Genomic DNA, 24730 nt, shown 5'->3' with positions numbered 1-24730 from the left:
GCTTACATATATTGTGTGAGTTGAGATAAAGCTGCAGGACTCCCTTGGTAACTGGAGCGCAGGAAACAATTGACACTGTTTCTTAATTCACATTGTTTCTGAGACATTTCCTACTTCCTAGTATAATATAGCTTTCCCATGAGAACAATTTGCTTGCAAATGGTTAGACATGATAAATTTCTCATTGGCACTCATTCTGTGAAGAGAACTTCACTGTGCTTTGTAATAGTTGAGTTGGTGTGTGTGTCTATGTGTGCTGAGGGGAGTTTCATACTTTATATAGATGCCTCCAACTTCATTCCAAATACCAGATTTTTTTGGAATGCTAACCCATTCATTTAGGGATCTGCATTCCTTAGTTGGAAGCTTTCTTTTGAAGGAGCATATAATTGTTTTAATCCTTCCAATTTAAGGGAACATCCCTGTGAATTATAGTGTTTTTAGATATGCCTGATGGGTTACTGTGGAAAGTAACTCACAGTGGTTTATATTAGACGTACTGCATGTATATGTATTGCATGTTAGGTGTGTGATATTATCTGTGGTATTGTAAAGTGGTCATCAAGGAGTAATTCCAGAATAGGAAATGGGAAAGATGAGATAATCTAATCTAATTTGCAGTTAAAAAAAAAAGTTTTCACATTTCTTCCGAGATAGTGGTTCCCACATTCAGAAGTTATGCTGTATATAAAGTGAAAGTAAAAGTTTCCCATTTTTTTTTAAAGATGTGGAACTTTGAGTTCCTTTTTTTCCCCCTGTCTTATCAGATTTTGTAAAAATAATACCACTTGTCAGTTTTGCAGCTTCTTCCATCTAGAGAACTAAAAGCATTTCACAATCTTTTTTCCTCATGCCCTTCTCTTCAAGGCAATTTTTGCTGGGCTGGGTTTATTTTTATCATTGCAACAACCAGTTTTTAGAAACTTTTGGAAACGAAAAAAGAAAAATGAGAATGGCACTGTAACTGACATTCATTTTAGCTGTTTCCTAGTGTGAACATTTGAGTATTTCTAAAATCTTCTCTCCAAGTATGTCTTATTTTTTCTCAATTTGTCCCAGTTCTAAGTCTCTATTCTGCTGATTTGGTTAAAAAAAAAAAAAAAAGAAAGGAAAAAAAAAGTTTTAATGCAAGAGCTTATCTGCAGCAGAATGACTTCTTGAACTTTGAGTTAGATCTTTATTTTTTTGCTCCTCCCAGACCTCCTTTTTCAGTATCCTGAACAGGACTCAGGAGGGTTAGAACTGGAAAGGTCTCCAGGGATCACCCAGTGTAAGCCTCTTGCTATACAAACGACGAGATTGAGGCCCAGAATGGTTAAGGGACATGCTCAAGGTCAAATAGCTAATTGATGACAGAGGTATGGCTGGATCAGGGATTCCTGATTTCTGGGTTGGCATTTCTTGGCTTCCCTAAACTTTTAAAAGGAGTCTATCTGAGTGGCACTGGAGTACACCCTCACAGAATCCTAGCGCCAGCCAACAGATTGAATTATACTCTAGCGAACTGAAAATTGGGAAGAGATTTTATTTTTCCAGTTTATTTATCAAATATAAAATGGTAATGAATTCATAGACATTTTCTTCTGACCTGAGGAGCTTGTGAAATTTATATGCAGCAGAGAATGTGATTTGAAATGACTGATGATCTGTGACCTTTCTTAGGCCACCATACCATCTACATTGGGGTCCATGTGCCGAAAAGCTACAGGAGAAGGAGACGCCACAAGAGAAAGACAGGGCACAAAGAAAAGAAGGAAAAAGAAAGAATCTCTGAGAACTACTCTGATAAATCAGATGTGGAAAATGCTGATGAATCCAGCAGCAGCATCCTGAAGCCTCTCAGTGAGTACTCTCTGGGTGTTGCTGCCTTTCACCACCTAACTCCTATATCTTTGGGAAAGACATCTTTTAGGATCTTGTGACTAATGGGAGGGGCACAATGGTAGCGGGGTGGTCTCCTCTAAAAGATAGTGTCTGTGGGACTCTTTTTTTTTTTTTTTTTTGTCCTAGCAGGTTGTTCTAGCAGGGAATCTGGTAGGATTCTGAAAAGATCTGATGAAATTTAGGCATGCTTGTGTATTGTACCTTTTGACTAATGAAACAGGGCAGAGTGTTATAGATGGTGTTTAACTATAGGAATCAATAGTAACAGGAAGACTCAAAGGAATTTTTGGATTGCTTTTGCTTAAAATAGGTTTTATTAAGACAGTAGATCAAGATGCGAACTATATATACATATGACACTGATAGGGTTATAGATGACATTTAACCAGGTTGTGGGCCAGGTTGATGATTTGAAAGGGAGGAGTGGAAAAACATCCTGTAAGCCAGAGAAGAATGTAGATTGATACAGTTCTTGAAACGTTGAGGATATTAAATATCATACATTGGATAGAAGCGTTATTAAGAACAGAGTAATAAGAATTCAGAGAACAAACACTCAAGGATTCAATTGATAGGGTGGACTGTATGTTTAGGTATGTGCATATGTTGCTTTTGCTTCTTCTGATGTGGAGAATATTTGGCTATCTGGGGAGCTTTGTGGCTGAAGTGAGAATGAATATGTGAAGCAGGGAGAAGCGATAGAAACACATGCCAATTTTGGGAGATTCCCCAACAGGAGCTACATAGTGACAGCTTTTCATGTTGGCAGAGCTCTGTACATTCTTCATCTTTTCGCTACAGTTGCAGAAATATGGAACCTGCAATAAAATGCACCATGGGTGGCACAGATAAAGATCTGGCTCAGTCATTGCAGGTGATGAGAGGCCAAATTAGAATTAACAGCTCAGGAGTGTTGAAAAGTGAGTTTACGGAGTTAAATTAAAGACGGTGTGAAGTGTGGTGATGTGAATCTGTGAATCTTGTAGTCTCACTACCGAAACTGAGCAGGTGGCTTCGAAGCTAGTGAAGTACTATCCGGAGAGGAACAGTACAGATGGACCACCAGATTAGAGAGCAAAGGTTGGAGGAAAGCTTGGAGATAGGCCACAAAATTAAAACTTAAACATATTAGAATAAATGTAAGACAGAAAGGATCAAAGGGCAGGATATAAAAATTCTGTGCTTTTCATCAGAACGTTGGGGAAAAGCCTTTCTGAAAGGAATCCTTCATATACCGACTAAAATAATGGGGTCAGTTTCAAGCAAAGTCCTTGGGGGCAGCCCGGATGGCTCAGTGGTTTAGTGCAGGGTGTGATCCTGGAGACCCGGGATCGAGTCCCGCGTCGGGCTCCCTGGAGGGAGCCTGCTTCTCCCTCCGCCTGTGTCTCTGCCTCTCTCTCTCTCTCTCTCTCTCTCTCACTCTGTCTCATGAATAAATAAAATCTTTTTTAAAATAAATTTATTTTTTTATTGGTATTCAATTTCCCAATATACAGAATAACACCCAGTGCTCATCCCGTCAAGTGACCCCCTCAGTGCCCGTCACCCATTCCCCCCCACCTCCCGCCCTCCTCCCCTTCCACCACCCCTAGTTCGTTTCCCAGAGTTAGGAGTCTTTATGTTCTGTCTCCCATTCTGATATTTTCCACACATTTCTTCTCCCTTCCCTTCTATTCCCTTTCACTATTATTTATATTCCCCAAATGAATGAGACCATATAATGTTTGTCCTTCTCCGATTGACTTACTTCACTCAGCATAATACCCTCCAGTTCCATCCACGTTGAAGCAAATGGTGGGTATTTGTCGTTTCTAATGGCTGAGGAATATCCCATTGTATACATAGACCACATCTTCTTTATCCATTCATCTTTCGATGGACACCGAGGCTCCTTCCACAGTTTGGCTATTGTGGACATTGCTGCTAGAAACATCGGGGTGCAGGTGTCCCAGCGTTTCACTGCATCTGTATCTTTGGGATAAATCCCCAGCAGTGCAATTGCTGGGTCGTAGGGCAGGTCTATTTTTAACTCTTTGAGGAACCTCCACACAGTTTTCCAGAGTGGCTGTACCAGTTCACATTCCCACCAACAGTGCAAGAGGGTTCCCTTTTCTCCGCATCCCTTCTGACATTTGTTGTTTCCGGTCTTGTTAATTTTCCCCATTCTCACTGGTGTGAGGTGGGATCTCATTGTGGTTTTGATTTGTATTTCCCTGATGGCAAGTGATGCAGAGCATTTTCTCATGTGCATGTTGGCCATGTCTATGTCTTCCTCTGTGAGATTTCTCTTCATGTCTTTTGCCCATTTCATGATTGGATTGTTTGTTTCTTTGGTGTTGAGTTTAATAAGTTCTTTATAGATTTTGGAAACTAGCCCTTTATCTGATATGTTATTTGCAAATATCTTCTCCCATTCTGTAGGTTGTCTTTGAGTTTTGTTGACTGTATCCTTTGCTGTGCAAAAGCTTCTTATCTTGATGAAGTCCCAATAGTTCATTTTTGCTTTTGTTTCTTTTGCCTTCGTGGATGTATCTTGCAAGAAGTTGCTGTGGCCAAGTTCAAAAAGGGTGTTGCCTGTGTTTTCCTCTAGGATTTTGATGGAATCTTGTCTCACATTTAGATCTTTCATCCATTTTGAGTTTATCTTTGTGTATGGTGCAAGAGAGTGGTCTAGTTTCATTCTTCTGCATGTGGATGTCCAATTTTCCCAGCACCATCTATTGAAGAGACTGTCTTTCTTCCAGTGGATCGTCTTTCCTCCTTTATCGAATATTAGTTGACCATAAAGTTCAGGGTCCACTTCTGGGTTCTCTATTCTGTTCCATTGATCTATGTGTCTGTTTTTGTGCCAGTACCACACTGTCTTGATGACCACAGCTTTGTAGTACAACCTGAAATCTGGCATTGTGATGCCCCCAGATATGGTTTTCTTTTTTAGAATTCCCCTGGCTATTCGGGGTCCTTTCTGATTCCACACAAATCTTAAGATGATATGTTCCAACTCTCTGAAGAAAGTCCATGGTATTTTGATAGGGATTGCATTAAACGTGTAAATTGCCCTGGGTAACATTGACATTTTCACAATATTAATTCTGCCAATCCATGAGCATGGAATATTTTTCCATCTCTTTGTGTCTTCCTCAATTTCTTTCAGAAGTGTTCTATAGTTTTTAGGGTATCGATCCTTTACCTCTTTGGTTAGGTTTATTCCTAGGTATCTTATGCTTTTGGGTGCAATTGTAAATGGGATTGACTCCTTAATTTCTGTTTCTTCAGTCTCATTGTTACTGTATAGAAATGCCACTGATTTCTGGGCATTGATTTTGTATCCTGCCACGCTACCAAATTGCTGTATGAGTTCTAGCAATCTTGGGGTGGAGGCTTTTGGGTTTTCTATGTAGAGTATCATGTCATTGGCGAAGAGGGAGAGTTTGACTTCTTCTTTGTCAATTTGAATGCGTTTTATTTCTTTTTGTTGCCTGATTGCTGAGGCTAGGACTTCTGGTACTATGTAGGATAGCAGTGGTGAGAGTGGACATCCCTGTCGTGTTCCTGATCTTAGGGGAAAGGCTCCCAGTGCTTCCCCATTGAGAATGATATTTGCTGTGGGCTTTTCGTAGATGGCTTTTAAGATGTCGAGGAAAGTTCCCTCTATCCCTACACTCTGAAGAGTTTGATCAGGAATGGATGCTGTATTTTGTCAAATGCTTTCTCTGCATCTAATGAGAGGATCATATGGTTCTTGGTTTTTCTCTTGCTGATATGATGAATCACATTGATTGTTTTATGAGTGTTATAAATAAATAAAATCTTTAAAAAAATTTAAAAAGTCCTTGAAATGCAGATAAAAAAGGTCATAGTTAATACTCTGCATAGTTAATACTCTGCACCCCTTTGCCAAATAAAGTGCTACTGTTTATCTCTATTTGCTGTCTGTTTGGGCAAAGCCTGTGCCAGAACCATAGGTGCTCTCCCCTGTGTGTGTGTGTGTGTGTGTGTGTGTGTGTGTTATAAGAGAGAGAGAGAGAGATCTGACCCTTCCCCTCCCTCTGTCTCTAAGTCATCTCTCATTTTGCAATGTAGGAACAGGAGCGTATCGTCACTGTAAATAATAAAAAGGTGAGAGATGCTCACCTAGACGAGTGGGCCAAGGGATTTTGAGATAATTATGTACCAGCTTTTCAGGAAGGGCAACAGAAACAATGCCAGTAACACTCAGATAGGTAAAAGGGAACGAACAGATCAGAATGGTACTGAGACTAAAAGTGCATCAGTCATGGGAGCATTCAGGGACCGGTTAAAGCACAGCTTGTAAAAGAAACAAGGCAGTCTATTCTCTTTCCCTCTGAGGCCTCCTCCCTGAGGGAGTACTGCGTTGTGTTGTACACTCAGTTTCTGAGAGGGTCCTATGGAGAGACTATTGTTAGGGAACAGGTTGTTCAGTGATCATAAGAAAATTATTTGTAAATGTACATTTTATAGTTAGTTATTTTCTTGCCGGTAAATAAGTTATGCTATATATATACCTTGACGTATTTGACATGCATTACTCATTTTTTTTAAAAGAGCATTGCTGATTTTATTTATTTGTTTATTATTTTTAGAGGGAGAGAGAGGGACGGAGAGAGCAGGGGAAGGGCAAAGAGAGAGGGAATGAGAGAATCTCAAGCAGGCTGCATGCCCAGCACAAAGCCCAATTTGGGGCTTGATCTCATGACCCCGAGGTCATGACGTGAACTGAGATTAAGAGTTGGACACTTGGGTGCCTGGGTGCATGAGTTGGTTGAACATCTGTCTTTGGCTCAGGTCATGATCCCGGGATCCTGGGATTCAGCACCACGTCTGGCTCCCTGCGTAGCGGGGTCTGCTTCTCCCTCTGGCCCTCCCCCTACTCATGTTCTCTTTTTCTCTCCCTCAAATAAATAAATAAAATCTTTAAACAAAAAAGAGTTTGTTGCTTAACCAAAGAGTTGGGTGCTTAACTGAGCCATCCATGCACCCCAGTGGGTCATCCAATTTGATATCAAGGTCCCTTTAGAAATTTGTATTTTCTCTACTGCTTATCATGGAGACTGAATGGATGGGTAGCTGGTTTATCTGGAACTCTTGTATGTGAAAGTCAGAAGTTTTGCACCCAGATATAGAAAGGCATTTAAGCCTAGGTTTTTGGGGAAGCTACAGGGCTCTGGCATCAACATGACAATAAAATCCTTATGGGAAAACTCACTGAAATATCTGCCTAGTATACCATTACTGTTTCTCAAGAACAACCACGCACAGTTTCTGTTATTCTTGGATCCAGGGTGTTTGAGTTCCTTATGCACATACAGGCATACCGTGTCCCATAGATCAGATTCCTGCAGGAGCCTGACATTATATCAGGTGATGCTTGTAACTTCTGGAAAAACCCTGTATATAAATAGAGTAACTTGATGAGAGTCATCCCTGATTTTTTCCTTGTTTCATCCTCATATACAATCCATTAATGACTTTCATTGGTTCTACTTCTAAAATATATCTGAATCTGTCTATTCTTTTTCAGTTTAGCTGCCACATTCTGGTTCAGAGAATCATCATCTCTTGCTTAGACAATTGCAACAAGCTCCACTCTTCACATCATTACCACCCAGAGGCAACAAGAATCATCATAAAGTACAAATTGGGTTAAGCCCTTCTTCCCCTGAAAATTTCCTCTTGTCCTCAGAATAAAATCTTGATTGGGCATCTTGGCCCACAGGGTCTCACCAAGTCCTGTTATGTGTCATCCTCGTCTTACTCACTTTACTTCAGCCACGCTGGTTTTTCAGTTCATTGGTGCCCATACCTTTTCTGCCTCAGGGCCTTTGCATATCTAATCCTGTCTTCCTGGAATGGTCACCCCATTTTTGTCCTGGTTAGTTTTTCGTTCTCTTTGTGTTCTAGCTTTCAAATGTTATGGAGACAGGCCTTTTCCTATGACTCTATCTAACGTAGGTTCTCCAACGTCACTCTTTCTCAGCTCTTTCTGTCCTTCCTAATACATGCTCCAATTTGTGATTTTGTGAGCCAGCAGCTTTGTCTTGTGCTGATGCTTGATTGTTAGCTCTGTGAGTAATAGGATCAGATTTGACTTGTTCACTATGTTATTTCTGGCATTTGGCACAGTGCCTGGCACATAGTATGTGCCTAATAAATGGAAGAGTAATTGAGTGAATGGATTACTACCGCAGAACACATAAATATTGCTTTTATTGGTCTGAATATTTCGCATTAACTGATAAAGAGCTAGCTGATTTTCTTGTTTTTAATTCTTGCACATCATCTTTGTATTTCCCTGCTCTGCCTTCTTCCCTTGCTGCATAAAATCTGGTCCTAACTTTTAATTATTCCACTTTGGAAAGTGCCTCATTATTTCAACTATTGCTAAAGTGGTATTTTGGTTTTGGGTAGATGACTCCGAGTGTGTTGAGTTGCTTGTCGCCCACAGCTGATGGAAGAAATTCATCCACAGGGCACATGGATTCATCGTGTACACTTAAAAATGCTTACTATTCTGCACAGAATTCAGGCAGCTCAGCTTCAGAAGCCATGTTAAAGAGGCATGGAATTCAATAATGAAGGGAATTTAGAAGAAGAAATAAGCCTAGTGTCTTCCAGGATTTAGGCACATCAGCAGGATGACATAATTAACAGGTTCATTTGGCTCTTAATAGAGATGCTGCTTCTTTTCTTCATGGCTCCCATGTCAAGGCTTCTAAAAAGTGAGTGTTTTGATTCCCACACATCTGGAGCCTTGAGGTGGAACTAGATTTGTTTCTCTGAGCTTGGCGGCAGCCCTGAGTCCTTACACAGCTGTTCTTCCCACTGTGGTGTCCGAGCTGCTGGCCCAGCTTGGGACACTGAGAAGGAAATGCATGTGAGAAGGTGTGGTTCACTGAGCAACGGGGAGAGAGCCTGGGAAAGAAGAGTGAAATGGAAGAGCAAGCAGGAGGAGAGACAAGGGAATGAGGAGGTGGTGTGGAGTGGGTGGTGGAGAGAAAAGTTAGATTGTGCTCTTTCTTAAAAATAATCCTTTTTGCCTCCTCCACCATGCACTTTTTTTTTTAAGTTAGCAGCTGCCATCCTCTGAGGGTTGCCCAGAAAGTGGGTGGGAAGGTGGTCTTTGATGAGATAGGCCCTAGAAACACACCACAACTTCCCACCACAAATGGTTTTGACCTCTGAACTTCTCATTTTGTTAGTGTCCTGGGATATTTGTGGGGGAATCACATGCCACTGGGAGTGCAGAGACTCTGAAGATGTGTAAAATGTTAGGAAACAGAGCTACAAACAGAATATCCTGCTCAGCATATTGGTCTGATGTGTAACATATTTTTTGACAAGCTTGAACGTGCATCAGTGCTTGGAGGGGCTAACTGCTTCTCACACGTATGACATGCCTGTTGTGGAATCATATTGCGAGGTATGTGCATATAGACACTCATTCAGTCTTGTGGTATTCTTTTTTTTTTAGCTCTTTGGATATGTACCAGAACTGATGGATTTATGCTAGTGAACATTGTTCTGTGAGCTGGGAACAATGGATGCCAGTTGGTGGTCCAGTTATATTCAGGAAACTGAAACAGAGAAATGGGGAGCTGCTTTTGTTTGGTGCTTCCGGGTAAATGAACAGAGTAACTGTTCATAAGAGCCAAGGTTATTTGGGGTTTTGTCATTTGACTTCCCCTTTTCCCACCCCTCTACCTGACTTCATTCTTTTTTTAAAAAAAATATTATTTATTTATTTGACCGAGAAAGAGAGAGAGAGAGAGAGAACAAGCAGGGATGGAGTCCCACATAGGCTTCCCTCGTGGAGCCTGCTTCTCCCTCTGCCTGTCTCTGCCTCTCTCTCTGTGTGTCTCATGAATAAATAAATAAAACCTTAAAAAAAAAGAAAAGGGATGTGTGTGAAATGAGGTAGATTCTGTCCCCGTTAAGAGACAAAACACAGCACGAAAGAACTATGTGGTCTCTTTCACCCTCTTCTCATTTTTTTTTTGTCTTATATAAGTAGGAGGAAGTACTTTTCTTTAGGTCTGAAACAAAGGCTCTTTATATTTAAAAAGTAATTTGAAAACAAATTTTTTAGAAGGGGCACTTGTGATGTAATTTTACTGAGAAGGCAGTGGTTAGGGACACATATTCGAGCCAGATTGACTTTGAATCCCAGCTCATATCAGCAGTGCAACTTTGGCAAAGATACTTAACCTCTCTATACTCTAGTTTCCTCATTTGTGAAAAAGAGATAATCCTAGAATTTAATTCATATGGGACGCCTGGGTGGCTCAGCGGTTGAGCTTCTGCCTTTGGCTTAGGGTGTGATCCCACCGTTCTGGGATCAAGTCCCACATCGGGCTCCCTGCATGGAGCCTGCTTCTTCTTCTTCTTTTTTTTTTTTAATGGAGCCTGCTTCTACCTTCTACCTCTGCCTATGTCCCTCTGCCTTCTCTCTGTCTCTCTCATGAATAAATAAGTAATAAAAAATCTAAAAAAAATAATTTATAGTGTTCTAAGGATTAAATGGGTAGTGCATCTGGTTAACAATGATGGTTAGCAATTATTATTTTGAATTACCCTGAACAAACTCATTTTCCCCATCCATTATACACAGGTAACACCAAAAAGCTTCAGACTAAGACTTTGTAGAGATTAATATTCTGTGAACACTAATCACGATTCTTTATGCTTTTCTGAACTTTTCTACTACAAATTCCCGCTGACTATTGCTTCAGCATGGCTCCTCGATCTCAATGGCATCATTGAGAGAACTAACTTAAGTTTAGTCTCTTAACTTGCTAGTGGGTGTCACCTGGATGGTGACTAGTAGGTAAAAAGACCAATGAAACAAGGCTTTCAAGGGGCAGCAGAAGTGACTCTGCTTACTGACTCTGTTCTTGATTTTCATCCACAGTTGGGATTCCCAGTTCTGGGTCCCTGCAAGTAAGTGGGCTGTTTGCTCCTTCATGAGAAGGATCTCTTTCTGGCTCTTTGTGTTTCTCAGCGAGACTAGTCCAGTGAATGGCTATTGGGTGGGACAAGTCAGCAACTTGAAGGCAGTGTTGTACAGAAAGGAGACATGTTTAGCATATTTGTGTTTTTGGTGGCACTGGGTTGGCTCAGCAAATGTGGTGTTTTGTGTGGTACAAATAATTGCTGTTTATTCCTTCGTGACGCTGGTGAATATAGGACGACTGTGTCATGGTGCTTTTGTCTTCTTTAGCCAGTTAAGCATATACATCTCTCAAGGAGCTTTGAATTTCTGAAATTCAGTTCTCCTGAAGTCACCTTGAAGTGCCCTTCGAATGGCAGTTCTTGCACTGTGGAAGGGTGTCCTTTCTTGTTGCCTCTGACTATTCTATGACAATAGTTATTCCGTTTTATCCTGCCATAAGATGTTATGAATAGTGTGTTTACATGTGTCATGGGAGAGTTGATGTTGTTTCTATATATAGTGACTCATGAGTTCAGGAGGCCTCTAAGGGTTCTACTGTGTTCCAGGTGCTAGGGGACTCTGGGCTAAAAGGAGGTTGTGATTTGGGATGGAAAACAGAGGAAACCCCAGCAGTGTGTGGAAGTTAAGATGTAAAATATACTTTAATGAAGTGAGTGGGGGTGTAAATGACTGTCTGCCATAGGCATTACCACTTAAGCAGAAGGCAGGACGTGTGCTATGGTTTAGGTTCAAGTTTCTAACACAGGAAGCTTGGGGGTGTGAGTATATTTGTGAGCATGTGTGTGATTATTGGAATTGTGTGGAATATTGGAATATTTCTGTTTAGTTGAGTATAGTTGACACAACATGTTACAAGATTAGTTTCAGGTGTACAACATTAAACACCTCTATATGCTATGCTGTGCTCAGCACAAGTGTAGCTACCATCTGTCACTATGCAACGCTATTACAACATCATTGTCCTTATTGCCTGGTGAGGATCTTCCTGAAATGGTATTCTGTTTAGGAAATTTCTCAAATTGAAGAAAATAGTTCTTAAAGGACTACATGTGTTCTTGATACCAGGGATTTAGATTCCAGCCTTTATGAGTTTGAACTGTTGATGCAGTAGTAGTTGGGATGAGGGACCATTGAAGGCCATGGATATATTCTACAAATAAGTTCTCTGGAATTCTTCCATGACCACAATCTGGAAGCAGGAATGTTGGGTTCTTTTAATAACTTTCCCATGCAAGGGGAGTGTTACTTGATTTTTTTATCACATTTTTATGAAGGTGTTGTGAGCATAGAGTCCCTACTATCCTGGTTGCCTATATAATCAAAATCTCAATTATCCTTGACTCTTTCCTGTTCTTTTTCTTCCATAACCAGCCACTTACAGGGTCCTATTGCTTTTTCCTTCACAGCCTCTCATGCCTGCCCTTTCCTTTGAATTCCTAAGGCAACATCTTATTTGGGTTTTCAGCCTTCAGATTCTTCTTTGAAATAGAAGGGACTTTTTTTTTTCAGACAAGGCTGCCAGATATCTTAAATGCACTTTATCTTGTCTTTCTTTAATTAAACAAGCAAACAAACAAATAAGCAAAATTCTTCTAATGCTCATTACTTAAAGCAGGTTTCTAACTTGGGGTGCTTACACATTAAGAGTAAACTGACAATGTAATGGAGTTTCCTCTATTATTTTTACTATCTCAAGTTGCTTAATGAAAATTATAGGTTTACTCTGTTTCTTCAAGGCCTTAAAGACTGCGTTTGTACTAACTCATAACAGCTTTCCCAGTTTTTGAACTCCTGTGGCAAGTATCACCTACATTACATGTTCTGGTACTTAGGTTGGTAATGCTTCCCATACTGACTTGCCTGTTTCATTCACATGTGTGCCATCTCTCCAATAGCATCTTTAGAGCTTCAAGGGCAGGAGCAATATCTCATACTTATTTTGAGTCCTTTTCTGAAATAGCATATCCTTTGCATGGATGCATAAATAAAATGTCCAGAAATTACCAATTAGTTTAAAATATTCCAGTCTGAGAAAATAAAAACTGAAGAGGAAAGGTTATGTGATTATTCAGTATTAACAACTACTTTAGTTAAAAAAAAATGCTGCCCCTTCAACCTAAATCTTACTGAAGTGTGATTAAAATAGAAATCACCAGTGTTGTGCAATAGAGTGAGTTGAATGATGGTGAAATGACAAGAGAGAAGGCCAGGAAAAGTGATCTTGCTCATGCCATATAGTTCTAAAACTTTGTTTTGCAGTGACTAATTAGCACATAAATAAAATAGAAATTGTCAGTGTTTTCAAAACAGAAATGAAAGTGCTACCCTGCATGTACTTTTCCTCAGGGGGAAATATTAAAATTTTTGAAAATATGCATGTTAATGTAAGCATGCAAAATATAATTTAAGATGACATTTCTCTAAAGAACCATATAGCATGTTGAGTTGGAATAAGCCTGCCTCTGCTTATGACTATTCATTTAGGATTCTTATTCCACTGTGATGGGTGAGGATAGTATGTAAAAGAGGCTACTTAGGATAGTGAGATTTGTTAATTACTGAGTGTGTCATCAAGGCTGTTTGTGTACTGTCTTACACAGGGAATCTTAAGAGTTGTTTATTTGTGTGTATCATGGATAAACAGATTAATCTATGTTGCTGCAGAGGTGAACTTAGATGGCCTTTGTACATCCTTCTAGAATTAGAATTTAGTGATTTTTGAAACAAGAACATCCCTGAAACTCTTTATTCTGTTGCTGTTTGTCATTTAAGCAAAATCCCATTAAAAAAAAAAAAAAGCAGGATGCACTTGCTACCCTTACTTAAAGCTACTACTAGTAGAGGTGTTACTGTGATACAGCACTCAGTATTAAAATTATTTTTTATCAGTTACCAAGATTTTATCACAAAGGCCACAAAAGAAGGCAATTATATTTAATTGCTTCTGCTTCATTTAAGAGGGTTTGGGAAGGGATAATTTAGGTGTAATGGAAAATGTGACTTCTGAAGGCAAATTCACAGTAAACATGTGGGCCATATAGCTGGTTGTGTTTGTTTAAGACCCAAGTTGTTTTCAGTAGAAAATAGGCTGATTTCTGTTGCCAAGGCATGGGGATAGCAACTCCTATAACTATAAACTCACTGCAGATTCACCCAATATCCAGAACACATGCATGAGCAACTATAAAATCTTAAATCAATTTTTGTCTCTTATTTTGTTACTTCTTGTGAAACTGCTGAGAACCCCAAACAAAAACCAAGGAAACAAACAAGCAAAAAATTTCAGAAAGGCTTTTGGATTATTATGTATTGATGTCCACACCCAAAAACAATGAATATTCTCTCTTGTTAGTCCAATTCTTTTTTTTTTTTATAACTTCTTTTTTTTAATTTTTTATTTATTTATGATAGTCACAGAGAGAGAGAGAGAGAGAGAGAGAGAGAGAGAGAGATCGGCAGAGAGAAAAGCAGGCTCCATGCACCAGGAGCCCGACGTGGGATTCGATTCAGGGTCTCCAGGATCGCGCCCTGGGCCAAAGGCAGGCGCCAAACCGCTGCGCCACCCAGGGATCCCTAGTCCAATTCTTAAATGTAGATTTTGAACAAAAGATAACTTTAGTTTAGAAGAATTAAAGGGTGATAACTGGTATTCTACTGGCCACTTCATTTAGATCAAATGCTAATCAAAATTTTTGGAAGTATGTGTGTAAAGTGTTGCTCAAGGAAACTTTCCTACTCTTTGCATGCTCACACCAAACTTGGAAGGATTACAGATTTTATTCCCCCATGAAACTGGCTGGAAATCTGTCTACACTGCATTCTCTTTAAGCTCCCTTTCTTATTTTGTGGTTCCTTCTGACATTTGTAAAAACATGGTGGTAAATAAAATGGGGTAAATTTGAGGAGCTTCTTTGCATATTTTTGTATAGAGGCGCACTTGCCAGAGATGCTTTTCTCATTTTGGGGGAGGTGGCGAGACTGCACTGTCTTTAAGAGTGGGAATGGGGACATTTGTTTTAGTAGAAGGCTCATACTAGTTTAGATGAAAAAGAAATCAGTCAAGAGCAATGTATAAGAAAGACCAAGCTGGAGAATATAGTTCTTTCTAAATAACAATTCGGTTTTCAAAATGCCATTGAGTTCTATATTTTGGCCAGTTGTGGGAATGGGGGGAGAACACACATGAAGGACACTGAAGGTAAGAAGAGACAGAGGAGATGATGGATTATCAGAAAGAGGGAGTGGAGGAACCCTCACTATCAAGAAAGGCAGTGAGATCAAAGAAAAGCAGAAAAATCCCTGGGCTGGTGGCAAAGGGTGACATGTCACCACCCCTCAAAGTAGAGCCCTATCACCTTAGCAGGACCAGGTCTCTCCATAGTCTCCTCAAACCAGTTTTGAGTAACCTCTGCCTGACTTCTCTTTAGTTCCCTAGGGGTAGCTTTTTCACTATGATTATGTAATGATTACAGTGATTCTGTAACTAGCTTCCTTTCATTTTTATATTATATTTCTTTTTTCATATTGGTTTTAGAGTCCTCTGTACAAGGCGATCCTCTTTGTAAGAAGTTTGGGGCTTGTCTTGTGGCTACAGTAGTCTTAATATTTGTTTTTGTTTTGGTGTGTGTGTGTGTGTGTGTGTGTGTGTGTGTGTGTTTATATACCAGAGCACCATTGTGTAAATAAAATAATTTTTAATATTCTAAAAATGTTATTTTAAGTATTCTCTATTCTTCTTGCTCGTCACTTATTATAACTCTGCAATTCAATTTATACTCCTTATAAGAGATTACCCCCAGGGATTTGATCAGCCACAAGACAAAACTGGAGGAAGTTACTTACTTTATACCGAGGCTACCCTTAGTGTCCACACCAAATCCAAGTCTGGCCTCTTAGTAATCTGCCTGATGACAGTGGAAATTCAGAGTGAGGCAATGGGACTTTTTTGGAAGACAGCTGGGTCTAGGGGAATTTTTGTAAGCAATGAACCATTCTTTAATTGAAACCACTGGATGTGGTTAGTAGTTTATTTTAAAAACACCATATGTTAGTCCATTCCTATACACTGTGACAATCATAGTTAATCAAAAGCTGCTTGTGACATTCCTGCTCCGTGTTCATAAAAGAGTGGCTTGCTTCCTTGAAATCCTGAACTCTGTGCCAAATGCCAACATGTTCACAATTGCAGTTTGGCTCTTATAGGCAGTTGTGTAACTTTTTGAGTATGTGGTAGGTTTTTATTTATTTTTGTCACTTTCACTAATTTGTCATATTCTTAAATGGAAAAATGTTTTCTCAGCCTTTTGTTTGGTAAACAGTGACTTTTATTCCTTTCTCCATGGTTCCCCTGAGAGGAAATAAGCTCATGTAACTGCTTTTTGACCCTCCTTTCTGGCCAGAAAGCCACGCGAATGCATGATCTCATTGAGACATGATCTATTCTTATGAAGCATAAGCTTGTAAGCTTGTCATCATCCTTCAGGGTGCTTGGGCAGGCACCCGGTTAGCCACCACGATAGGGTGAGAAGAGAGATGCAGCCACATCCGTGATCCTGCAGTGCAGTAGAGTGTAAGTCAGTTCATTTCATTTAGGTTTAATTCATTTTGATCCAATCCAAGAAATGTTTATGGACTACTTCTTCTCAGTTGTAGTCCTGGACAATGGGCCTGCAGAGATGAAAATTTCATGGAAAAACTGACAGTTTAGTAGAGAAAATGATGCCAATCAGGCAAATCTAGGAGAATGTCAATAATTGCTGTTGTGGAATTATACACAAGGTGGGATAAGAGCATAAAGGATGTGCCTAAATTAGGCAGTGGGCGTGTGTTGGGAAGTAATGAAGGGAGGGTGAGGAGCTGCCCCTTCATTCAGGCGTAGACCAGCACAGATGGTGAGCAAGCCAAGGTGCTTCCCCCAGAACATCCCTTCTCCCTTCAGAAGAAAGGAACATGGTAGTTTTCTTTGTACTTAAATAACTGTGAAAGTCCATTTGGGGGGACTCTGCTTAGTAGTCTGTCTGATGTTCGTTTTCTTTTTCTTCTTTATCCCCAGAATCCCAATTTTGTTCATGAGAGCATTGTGACAGCTAAAAACCTTGATTTCCTTTTGCCTAGAGATGGCCCTGTGACTCGGCCTGACCAATAAGATGGAAGCTTAGATGTCCTTGGTGGTGCTTGGGTGAAATGTATCATTTTCTGATGGAAAGGGTTAGGAGGCTCACACACATTTTAATGGGTATGGTGAATTAATACTTTAGTTCAATTATTTACTTTGTAAATAGTAAAAAAAATTGTCATATGATTTTTACTTCCAGGGTGGAAGACCTGGGATCTCTTAACTCTGTCATTATCACTGGAGAGCCTGAGTAACCCCTTATAGTTTCTAGGTTGATCTGTTTATGTTTGTTTACCCTTTCTCTTTCTCTTCTTATCAAGGAAGATTACAAGAAATAATAAGAATGAATTTGTGTATAAGTAGCTTGAATTTCTTTGTCAAATGTTGATAATAATAATAAAATTAATATTTATTGAACATGCATTGCCGTCTAGGTCCTCTGCAGGTACCCAAAATATCTAACTTTAGTTTTCCTCAGAAGTTGATGACCTCTTTTTGGGGTTGAGCACATTGAAGCTTGCAAACGTGAATGACTCACCGGGCATTACACGGTTGGCAAGTAGCATTACTGGGACACTGAGGTCTCTTTGACTCCAAGCAAAGGCTTTTAACCATTGCACTACAGTGATTATGAAAAAGGTTGAATTGGGCTTTTTCACAGTTTTATGCTAGAGTGAATGAAACTGGAAAGACATTGTACACATCCACATTCCATTTGTATTGACAATATCGATTCTTACTAATCCAAAACCCGCACAAATAAATGTTAACTTGCATGTATGCTAAGTGCTGTAGTTGAGTGTGGCCTATGGTACTATAAAATCTAACAGTGAGAGTTGACCAAATTAGAGAGACCAGGAAATAACTGAAGTCTCTGAGAAAGCCATGCTTGAGTTGAGTTCTGAAGGATGAGAAAAAGAAATGTGGTAAACGTTGAAGAGAAGAACAATACAGTAGGCAAAGAGAAGAGCATAGAACAAGGCTCTGTGCCCCTAGGAGGCATGATGAGCCTAAGTACTTTTGTTTAAGACATGACATCAACACTGCCTGAATATGGGGAGGCCTCACTGAGAAAAATTTCCACTAAAAAATAATTTCGGGGGCACCTGGGTGGCTCAGTTGGTTAAGCGTCTGTCTTCGGCTCAGGTCATGATCCCAGGATCCTGGGATGGAGCCCCGTGTTGGGCTCTCTGCTCAGCGTGGAGTCTGGTTCTCCTTCTCCCTCTGGCTCCCTGTGCTCTGTCTCTCAAATAAGTAAATAAGTCTTTAAAAAAAGGATTTCATGTTTTTTTTGACTAGTATTTGAGAAAATGAACGATACCAATTTCAGGTTAACAATTAGGCACATACAATGCCAAACGCACGGAGGTAAGTTAAAGCATCAATTTTTAACCTAAGTTTAAAAGCAGAACTTTCTGCTTTCCAACTTCACATTTTGTTCCCAATGCTGTTTTATCTTCTGGATCACCTCTAACTTCTGCTTATGTGACATTACCTTCTTTTCTGCAAATACTGCTTCCTACTATATCAGTATGTCAAAGAAAGCGTTTGTGTTTGAGCCGTGAGTGCGTCTCAGCAAAAGCTTTTGGCGTTGGCAGGAGTGGTACATTCCTACCTTCTCTGGTGGCTACATGACCGTCTGTTTTGACGTAGTACTCTACTGGCAGTCAAGATCATCTCCTGGGGATACCAGTTCTACAGTTTAGAATACAAAAGGGTAGAGGGGCAAACCATTCTGGGAGAATGTTTCAGGAGCATTGACTTTAAATCATACACATGCCTTTTCTATCTGTCACTCACATGATGTAAGGAAGAGAAGGAGGATTGAGTGACAGGGTCAAGAGGGTAGAAAACCTCAGCCCTGCTTCTGCTTACTCAGTGATTCCCTTCCTGGGTGACTTTACATATATCACCACAGCGTGGAAGGGTATCTTACCCTGACGATTTATACTGTGGTTTTGATTTATTACCTTTTTATGTCAGAGCCAGGACAAGAAGAGAAGTGTCTGATACAAAAGGAGATTTTGTTTGGCCAGAAGGATTTTGAAAACTTTTATATACTAAGGACATCAGTGTATTTTTGCTCACTGTACTTTTGAAATCTGTGATCAGGAAATGTGTATATTCCCTAAAAAGAAATCAGAAAAAAGGTCCCAGGAAGGCCTTATGACTATAGCAAAATATATATTTTTATATCACTTTTCATGTTCTCACACTTTGCCTTTTCTTTCTTTGCCTCATGTTGCATTTTTTCTATCAAAGTTATTTTGGATGGCATTGAAAGTTTTCCCCTGGGCCCTCTGTACACAGTTCAAAGGGCATTCAGAGAGTTGAGTAAGCTGAGTTGACTATACATTGCAAAATATTTTATTTTTGTATAGTGCTATATAACTTATAGAGGTTTTTATACACGATATCCAATTGTGCCATAACTCTTGATGCAATTAAAGCCAGCATTATTCCTGTTTTAGAAATACGAATCAGAGGCTTCTTCCGCAGGCTAACAACCTGCCTGAGGTCACACATCCTGGACTGGAGGAGTCAGGCTTAGCATGGGTTCTTTGGACTCCTGCTCTGGCTTCCTTTATACTGTATCACGAAGCTGTAATACTGGAGTGGTTGGGCTGAAAATGAGCATTTGATGGGGTGCAATCAAGTCCTGGAGGATTCCATTATTCATTTCTCCAAAGCTCGGTGTATTCAAAATTAGAAAATTATAGCTATGAATAGTTGTTTTCCACTTGATTGGTCTAAAGTCAACTGAATCCTAGAGAAAAATCCTTTGCAAGTGGGTTGCCTTGGAAATGGATGAGCCTAGCAGTAGAATAACTTTTACTGTATTTGAAATTCCAGCAGTTTAGGTGACAGTTGTGTCTTTCTGAAGAGTGTGGGCGGACTCTGAACGGGCTTTTCCCATTGCTCATCAGCCTGGCCGTCGGTACTCTCGCTAGCAGCAGTCACTCATTTTCACAGATGTCTTTTAAAAATATTTTTTGGTTGTTGTTTCTTTCTTTCCTTTCCTTTCTTTTCCTTTCTTTTCTTTTCTTTTTTTTTTTTTTTTGAGTTCAGAATATGTAGAAGTAACTTCTTTTTGGCATATCGCACCATTTGTCCTTGCTGAGCAAATAGTTGATGCTAGGAGATGCATACTGACTTGTGTACTTTAGACTTAATAAAGGGCTGTCACTTCCAGGATAAATGTTTGATGCCCTTGTGAAAAATCTAATGTCCATTTTAGTATTCCTTTCTTTTACAGATAAGGTAAAGCAAGATTTACAAAAGCAGTATTACACAGTGGTTACGACCACAGGCTGGGAATCTTGCTTGGGTTCAGATCCTCGTATACCTTACTTACCAGTTTTTTTTTTTTTTGTTTGTTTGTCTGTTTTATGGTGAGCAAGTCACTTGACACTTCTCAGAGAGTCTCAGTTCTTAAAATCTATAAAGTTGAGAAAGGTGCCTGTACTCATTGGGTTGTAAGGGTTAAGTGAGTTCTGCGGCTTCCACAGGATACTGGCAAATAACAAGGCTCAGTGTAGAGTACTTATTATTATTTTTTTTTCATTTTTTTTATTTTATTTACTTATGATAGGCACACAGTGAGAGAGAGAGAGAGGCAGAGACATAGGCAGAGGGAGAAGCAGGCTCCATTCACCGGGAGCCCGAGGGTATCCAGGATAGTGCCCTGGGCCAAAGGCAGGCGCTAAACCACTGCGCCACCCAGGGATCCCTAGAGTACTTATTATTAAGTGACTTGATCATATTCCCACATTATCAGTGAGCAGGGTTGAGACTTGAACCCATGGCCTTCAACTCTCCACCTACCTCATCTTTTCAGCAGCTTCCTTCTCTCCTCCCCTAGCAGGTAGCTGCTGCCCTAAGTTTTCAGTGAGGGGGATGGGGTTTTTGGAATAAAAGACTTCAAGATGCTCAGAGAACATTTGAACTCCTGGAATAAGTTGGCGAATTATTCTAAAAATGGAGTAACACCTACCCTCCCTATTATTAAAAGCTGCTTGGTTCTAGCCCAGATTTAGCTTCTTAAAAAATCCCCCTCTCTGAATTACATTAATAGTATATGAGTCCTTCTGGATGTACCACTTGATGTGACATATAAGGTGTCATTGGGAAGGGATTAAGGGGAGTGGTTGGAGTCCCACATTGTAAACTCCCTTGCGACCCACAGCCTGCTCCTGTGATGGATCCTGTGAGAATGAGGGTGCAGCTCACAGGCTTGTGAGGAACAGACCACGGTCTCATTTGCACTGTTCTTTACTCAGATCAGCTTAGATCAACGGCCAAACAATTAAGTTGGCTTGAGTTATTACTGAATTAGAATTGTTCCTTGAAGCGTTTGCATTTATTTCCACTGTGCCCTCTTCTTTTTCTGGTGGGTCCTGCTGGAGCTTTCTAGTGAGCCTAGCTAGTGAGCATGGTAGCTGCCTCTACCCCCGCACCCCCACCCCGCATACACATCTCCCATGTTTGCCTGCAGGGGTCCTCAGTCCTGAACCATATGTGTGTGTGCATGTGCGTGTGTGTGTACATGTGCTCTCACTCCTGCAGACATTCACCCCTTCTCAGATGATGAAAATAATAATATCTAGCCTTATATAGCACTTGACAGGTGACAAAACACATTTATATATGTAAATGAATCTGAAAGGTCTTCAGAGATCATTGTTCCTACTTGACATGAGAAACTATAGATCTGAAAGGCTCAATGAATTGTGTAGAGAGAGAGGGTAAATGTAAGAAATAGTTAGGACCTGAAGGCCTCAAGTCTGGTACTCTTTTCCTAATACTTAAATCAATATTTTCCCCTTGACTGAATTAATTAGCTAGTTAGTTAACAGCTTCTCACGCCGTACAAAAGATTTAGGTGTCTTGTAGTAATTAAGTAGGGGTGAAAATAGATGTTAAAACCAGGGAGAATGTTCAGTACGCAGAACCACTAGTACTGATGTGGTTACTAGAGTTGAATTTATTTTGTCTCTGAGCTTCCTGGGAGCCAAGATAAGAGAGGGAGAGGGAGAGGGAGAGGGGGAGGGAGGATATATATATATATATATATATATATGTGTGTGTGTGTATATATATATATATATATATATATATATATAATAGGTTACATATTTCTTATCAGAAAAAAAAGCATGCTTAAAGGAAAATAAGATTAGTATTGTTTCACTTGAGCCTTTAGATAAGGGGCAATAAGAATAATGGAAGATAATGCCCTCAACCAAATTTTATAGCTGTACAATACCATAAAAATGCATTGCAAGGAGGCTGACATTTGTTGGGTTCCTATTATGTGTCAGGCACCATCTTAGGAACTTTGTAATGTATGCTTTATTTTAAACTCTCATAAACGTTTAATAATTACAGCTATCTATCTTTTAAAGGTATCATTATACCTTTTGATGATGAGGAGACTCTGCCTTGAGGAATTGATATAAGTTCCTCAAGGTCACACAGCTGTTAAGCAATAAACCTATAGTAAGGCCTAGACCTGGTCTGATGCTGGAACCCATGCTCTTCGTACACTATCATGCTGTTACAATGTTTTAAGAAGATAAGTATCTAGAATCAGGTTTACCATCTTCTTGTGGTTCTGTGTTATCCAGGGGTATGTTTTTAGGGGATTCAGATTAGAGGATCATCTGTAAGCATTTCTTCTCTTATCCAGGCTTTAGTAGGAGGTGGGTAGTAGAAAAGCTCCTGTTCTGTTGCTGCTTGACAGTCTTTTCCTAAATTAGGGATCATGGTTATTTTTTGTTGTTGTTGAATGGTACACACTTATTCAAGTTACCATCTTTAGTCTTCCCAGCAGTCCAGTGTGGAAAGTGCCATTATTATTCACATTTTGCAGTTGGAGAAAGTGAGGCTTGCTGAGATTAAATGACTCACAAAGGATCACAGCTGCTCAGTAGCCAGATTCAAATACAGGTCTCTTTGGCTCTAATGAGAGCTCTTGTGAGTCTCTTGTTAAGTAAGTGGTAAAGTCATTAATCTCCTGGGAAAGCGGAGATCCTAATCTAGATTCTTCTCTGAAATGAAGATCATTCCTCTTTAGCGCTGAGATAGACTGCAGGGATACCACCAGCAAGTCTGAATTTCCTGGAAAGGCAGTTGGGTCACCTTTGGCATATGTTCAAACTTTAGTGTGTAGAATTTCACATCATGGATCATGAATAATATGACTTTGATATGGAGAATTTTCAAAGAAGATGTTCTTGATGGTTTTCACACCTATGGGAGAACCTTAAAAATGTTTTAGTGGATTTTATTGTATGGGGTCCCTGAGGGGAAATGAACTACTAAATATTGGCATGTCAAGAATTGATATGAGTAAGTTTAATTTTGGAAAATGCAGCCAAATGTAATGATTTTGGTTTAGAATAGTTAATACAGAATTGTTCTGACAGTTCTTTAATACCATGATCAGTTACGTAGGTAAAGTCACTTTCATTTTGTGATTATTCTAATAGTAATAACCACCACTTTCACCATCACTATGGTAAGAATTCTTAACATTCACTGAGTATTTTTCTGAGTGCTTGGTAAGTAGTAACTCATTTAATCCTCATAGCAAGCCTATGAGGGAGGTGCAATTATTGACTCCATTCTCTAGATGAAGAAACAGAGAGAGTTGAGTAAGTCACCCAAGGCAGACAGCTGATGAATGGCTTGTGCACTGCACCAGTCTGCTCTCTGTATGGTGGATTGAATAAAGGAAATCATATTCCTTTTCTGTGTTGCAGGTTACAAAGCAACCAGTTCATATGCAAGACATTTTAAATCCTTAAAAATAGAAATTAGTAATGGGGGCAGAGATGCAAAAAAACAGTGTAAGATTGCTAGCTCACTTAGGAGGAGACCACTTTTGCCCAGCCTAATCCTTGTTGTGGGGAAAGAATCAAATGATGGGGAGGCTCCACTGAGCTCATGTAGTTTGGTTCATAGTTGGTGTCAATCCACAGAATCAAAAGCTGGTTAAAAGCCTAGAAAATTCAGTCTTATGACATTGTTCTTGACAGGTATCTTCACAGGGTAGGGCACATTGTTTCAAGGACTGATAGTAGCATACTTTTGCCTAAAATTCACCTGTTCCTTAAGCTGAGTTTTGGACTGACAAGAATTCTAGATGTGCATGCTGATCAAGAAAAAACTGGCATATCATTTTGAAGGAATAGTTAAGTGATAAGAAGTCTGCAGGTTTGAGAAGTATATTGGTTAAGCTTGAATGCTGAAATCAGATTGACTTGATTAGATGTGTGGCTTGAGCCATTTTACTAACTTCTCTTAAGTGTTAGTTTTCTCATCTGAAAAATGGGGATAATATTACCTAACTCAGAGTGATTGTGATGATTAAATGAAGTGATCAATATGAATTGTTTTGCCTATCACCAGCAGATTATAAACTGAATAAATATGTGCCATCTAAGATTGCCCGGCAACTCAGAATGGGGTAATCTATGTTCTGGGTCTACTCAAATAGAATTAGACATGAAGAATTAGAGCAGTTTGGCAAGGAATGGGGGTCACCAAATAGAATATTCCTGGGTAATTTAGGTGTCAGAATTTGTGTTCTTATATGCAGTTAGTACCTTTGGAGAAGTTTGAGGCTCTAATTAGCAAACTCTGTAGAATTTCTTTCCAGCCTGAAAGGGAGGAGGGTGGACTATGGTAAAGTGGGGAGGGCCCTGAGCTGGTACAGGAGCATTCTAGTCTGGCTATGCCACTCACCAGCTCTTTAA

General features: G+C 39.8%; 1 protein-coding gene across 5 annotated transcripts in view; it reads left to right on the top strand.

Moving 5' to 3' along the window:
• SLC4A4 (solute carrier family 4 member 4) overlaps window positions 1-24730 on the top strand; it is a 345822-nt gene that overhangs the window by 63801 nt on the left and 257291 nt on the right. For all 5 annotated transcript variants that reach the window (XM_055315262.1, XM_055315259.1, XM_055315265.1 and 2 more), the window contains exon 3: window positions 1663-1842. In XM_055315262.1, the coding sequence (XP_055171237.1) occupies window positions 1663-1842 (180 nt within the window). The remainder of the gene's footprint in view (window positions 1-1662; window positions 1843-24730) is intronic.

Source organism: Nyctereutes procyonoides, unplaced genomic scaffold (assembly GCF_905146905.1).
Source record: "Nyctereutes procyonoides isolate TBG_1078 unplaced genomic scaffold, NYPRO_anot_genome, whole genome shotgun sequence".
NCBI classification, from domain to species: domain Eukaryota; kingdom Metazoa; phylum Chordata; class Mammalia; order Carnivora; family Canidae; genus Nyctereutes; species Nyctereutes procyonoides.
Note: the sequence above shows the minus strand (reverse complement) of the source record. Positions and strands in the feature narration are given on the sequence as shown.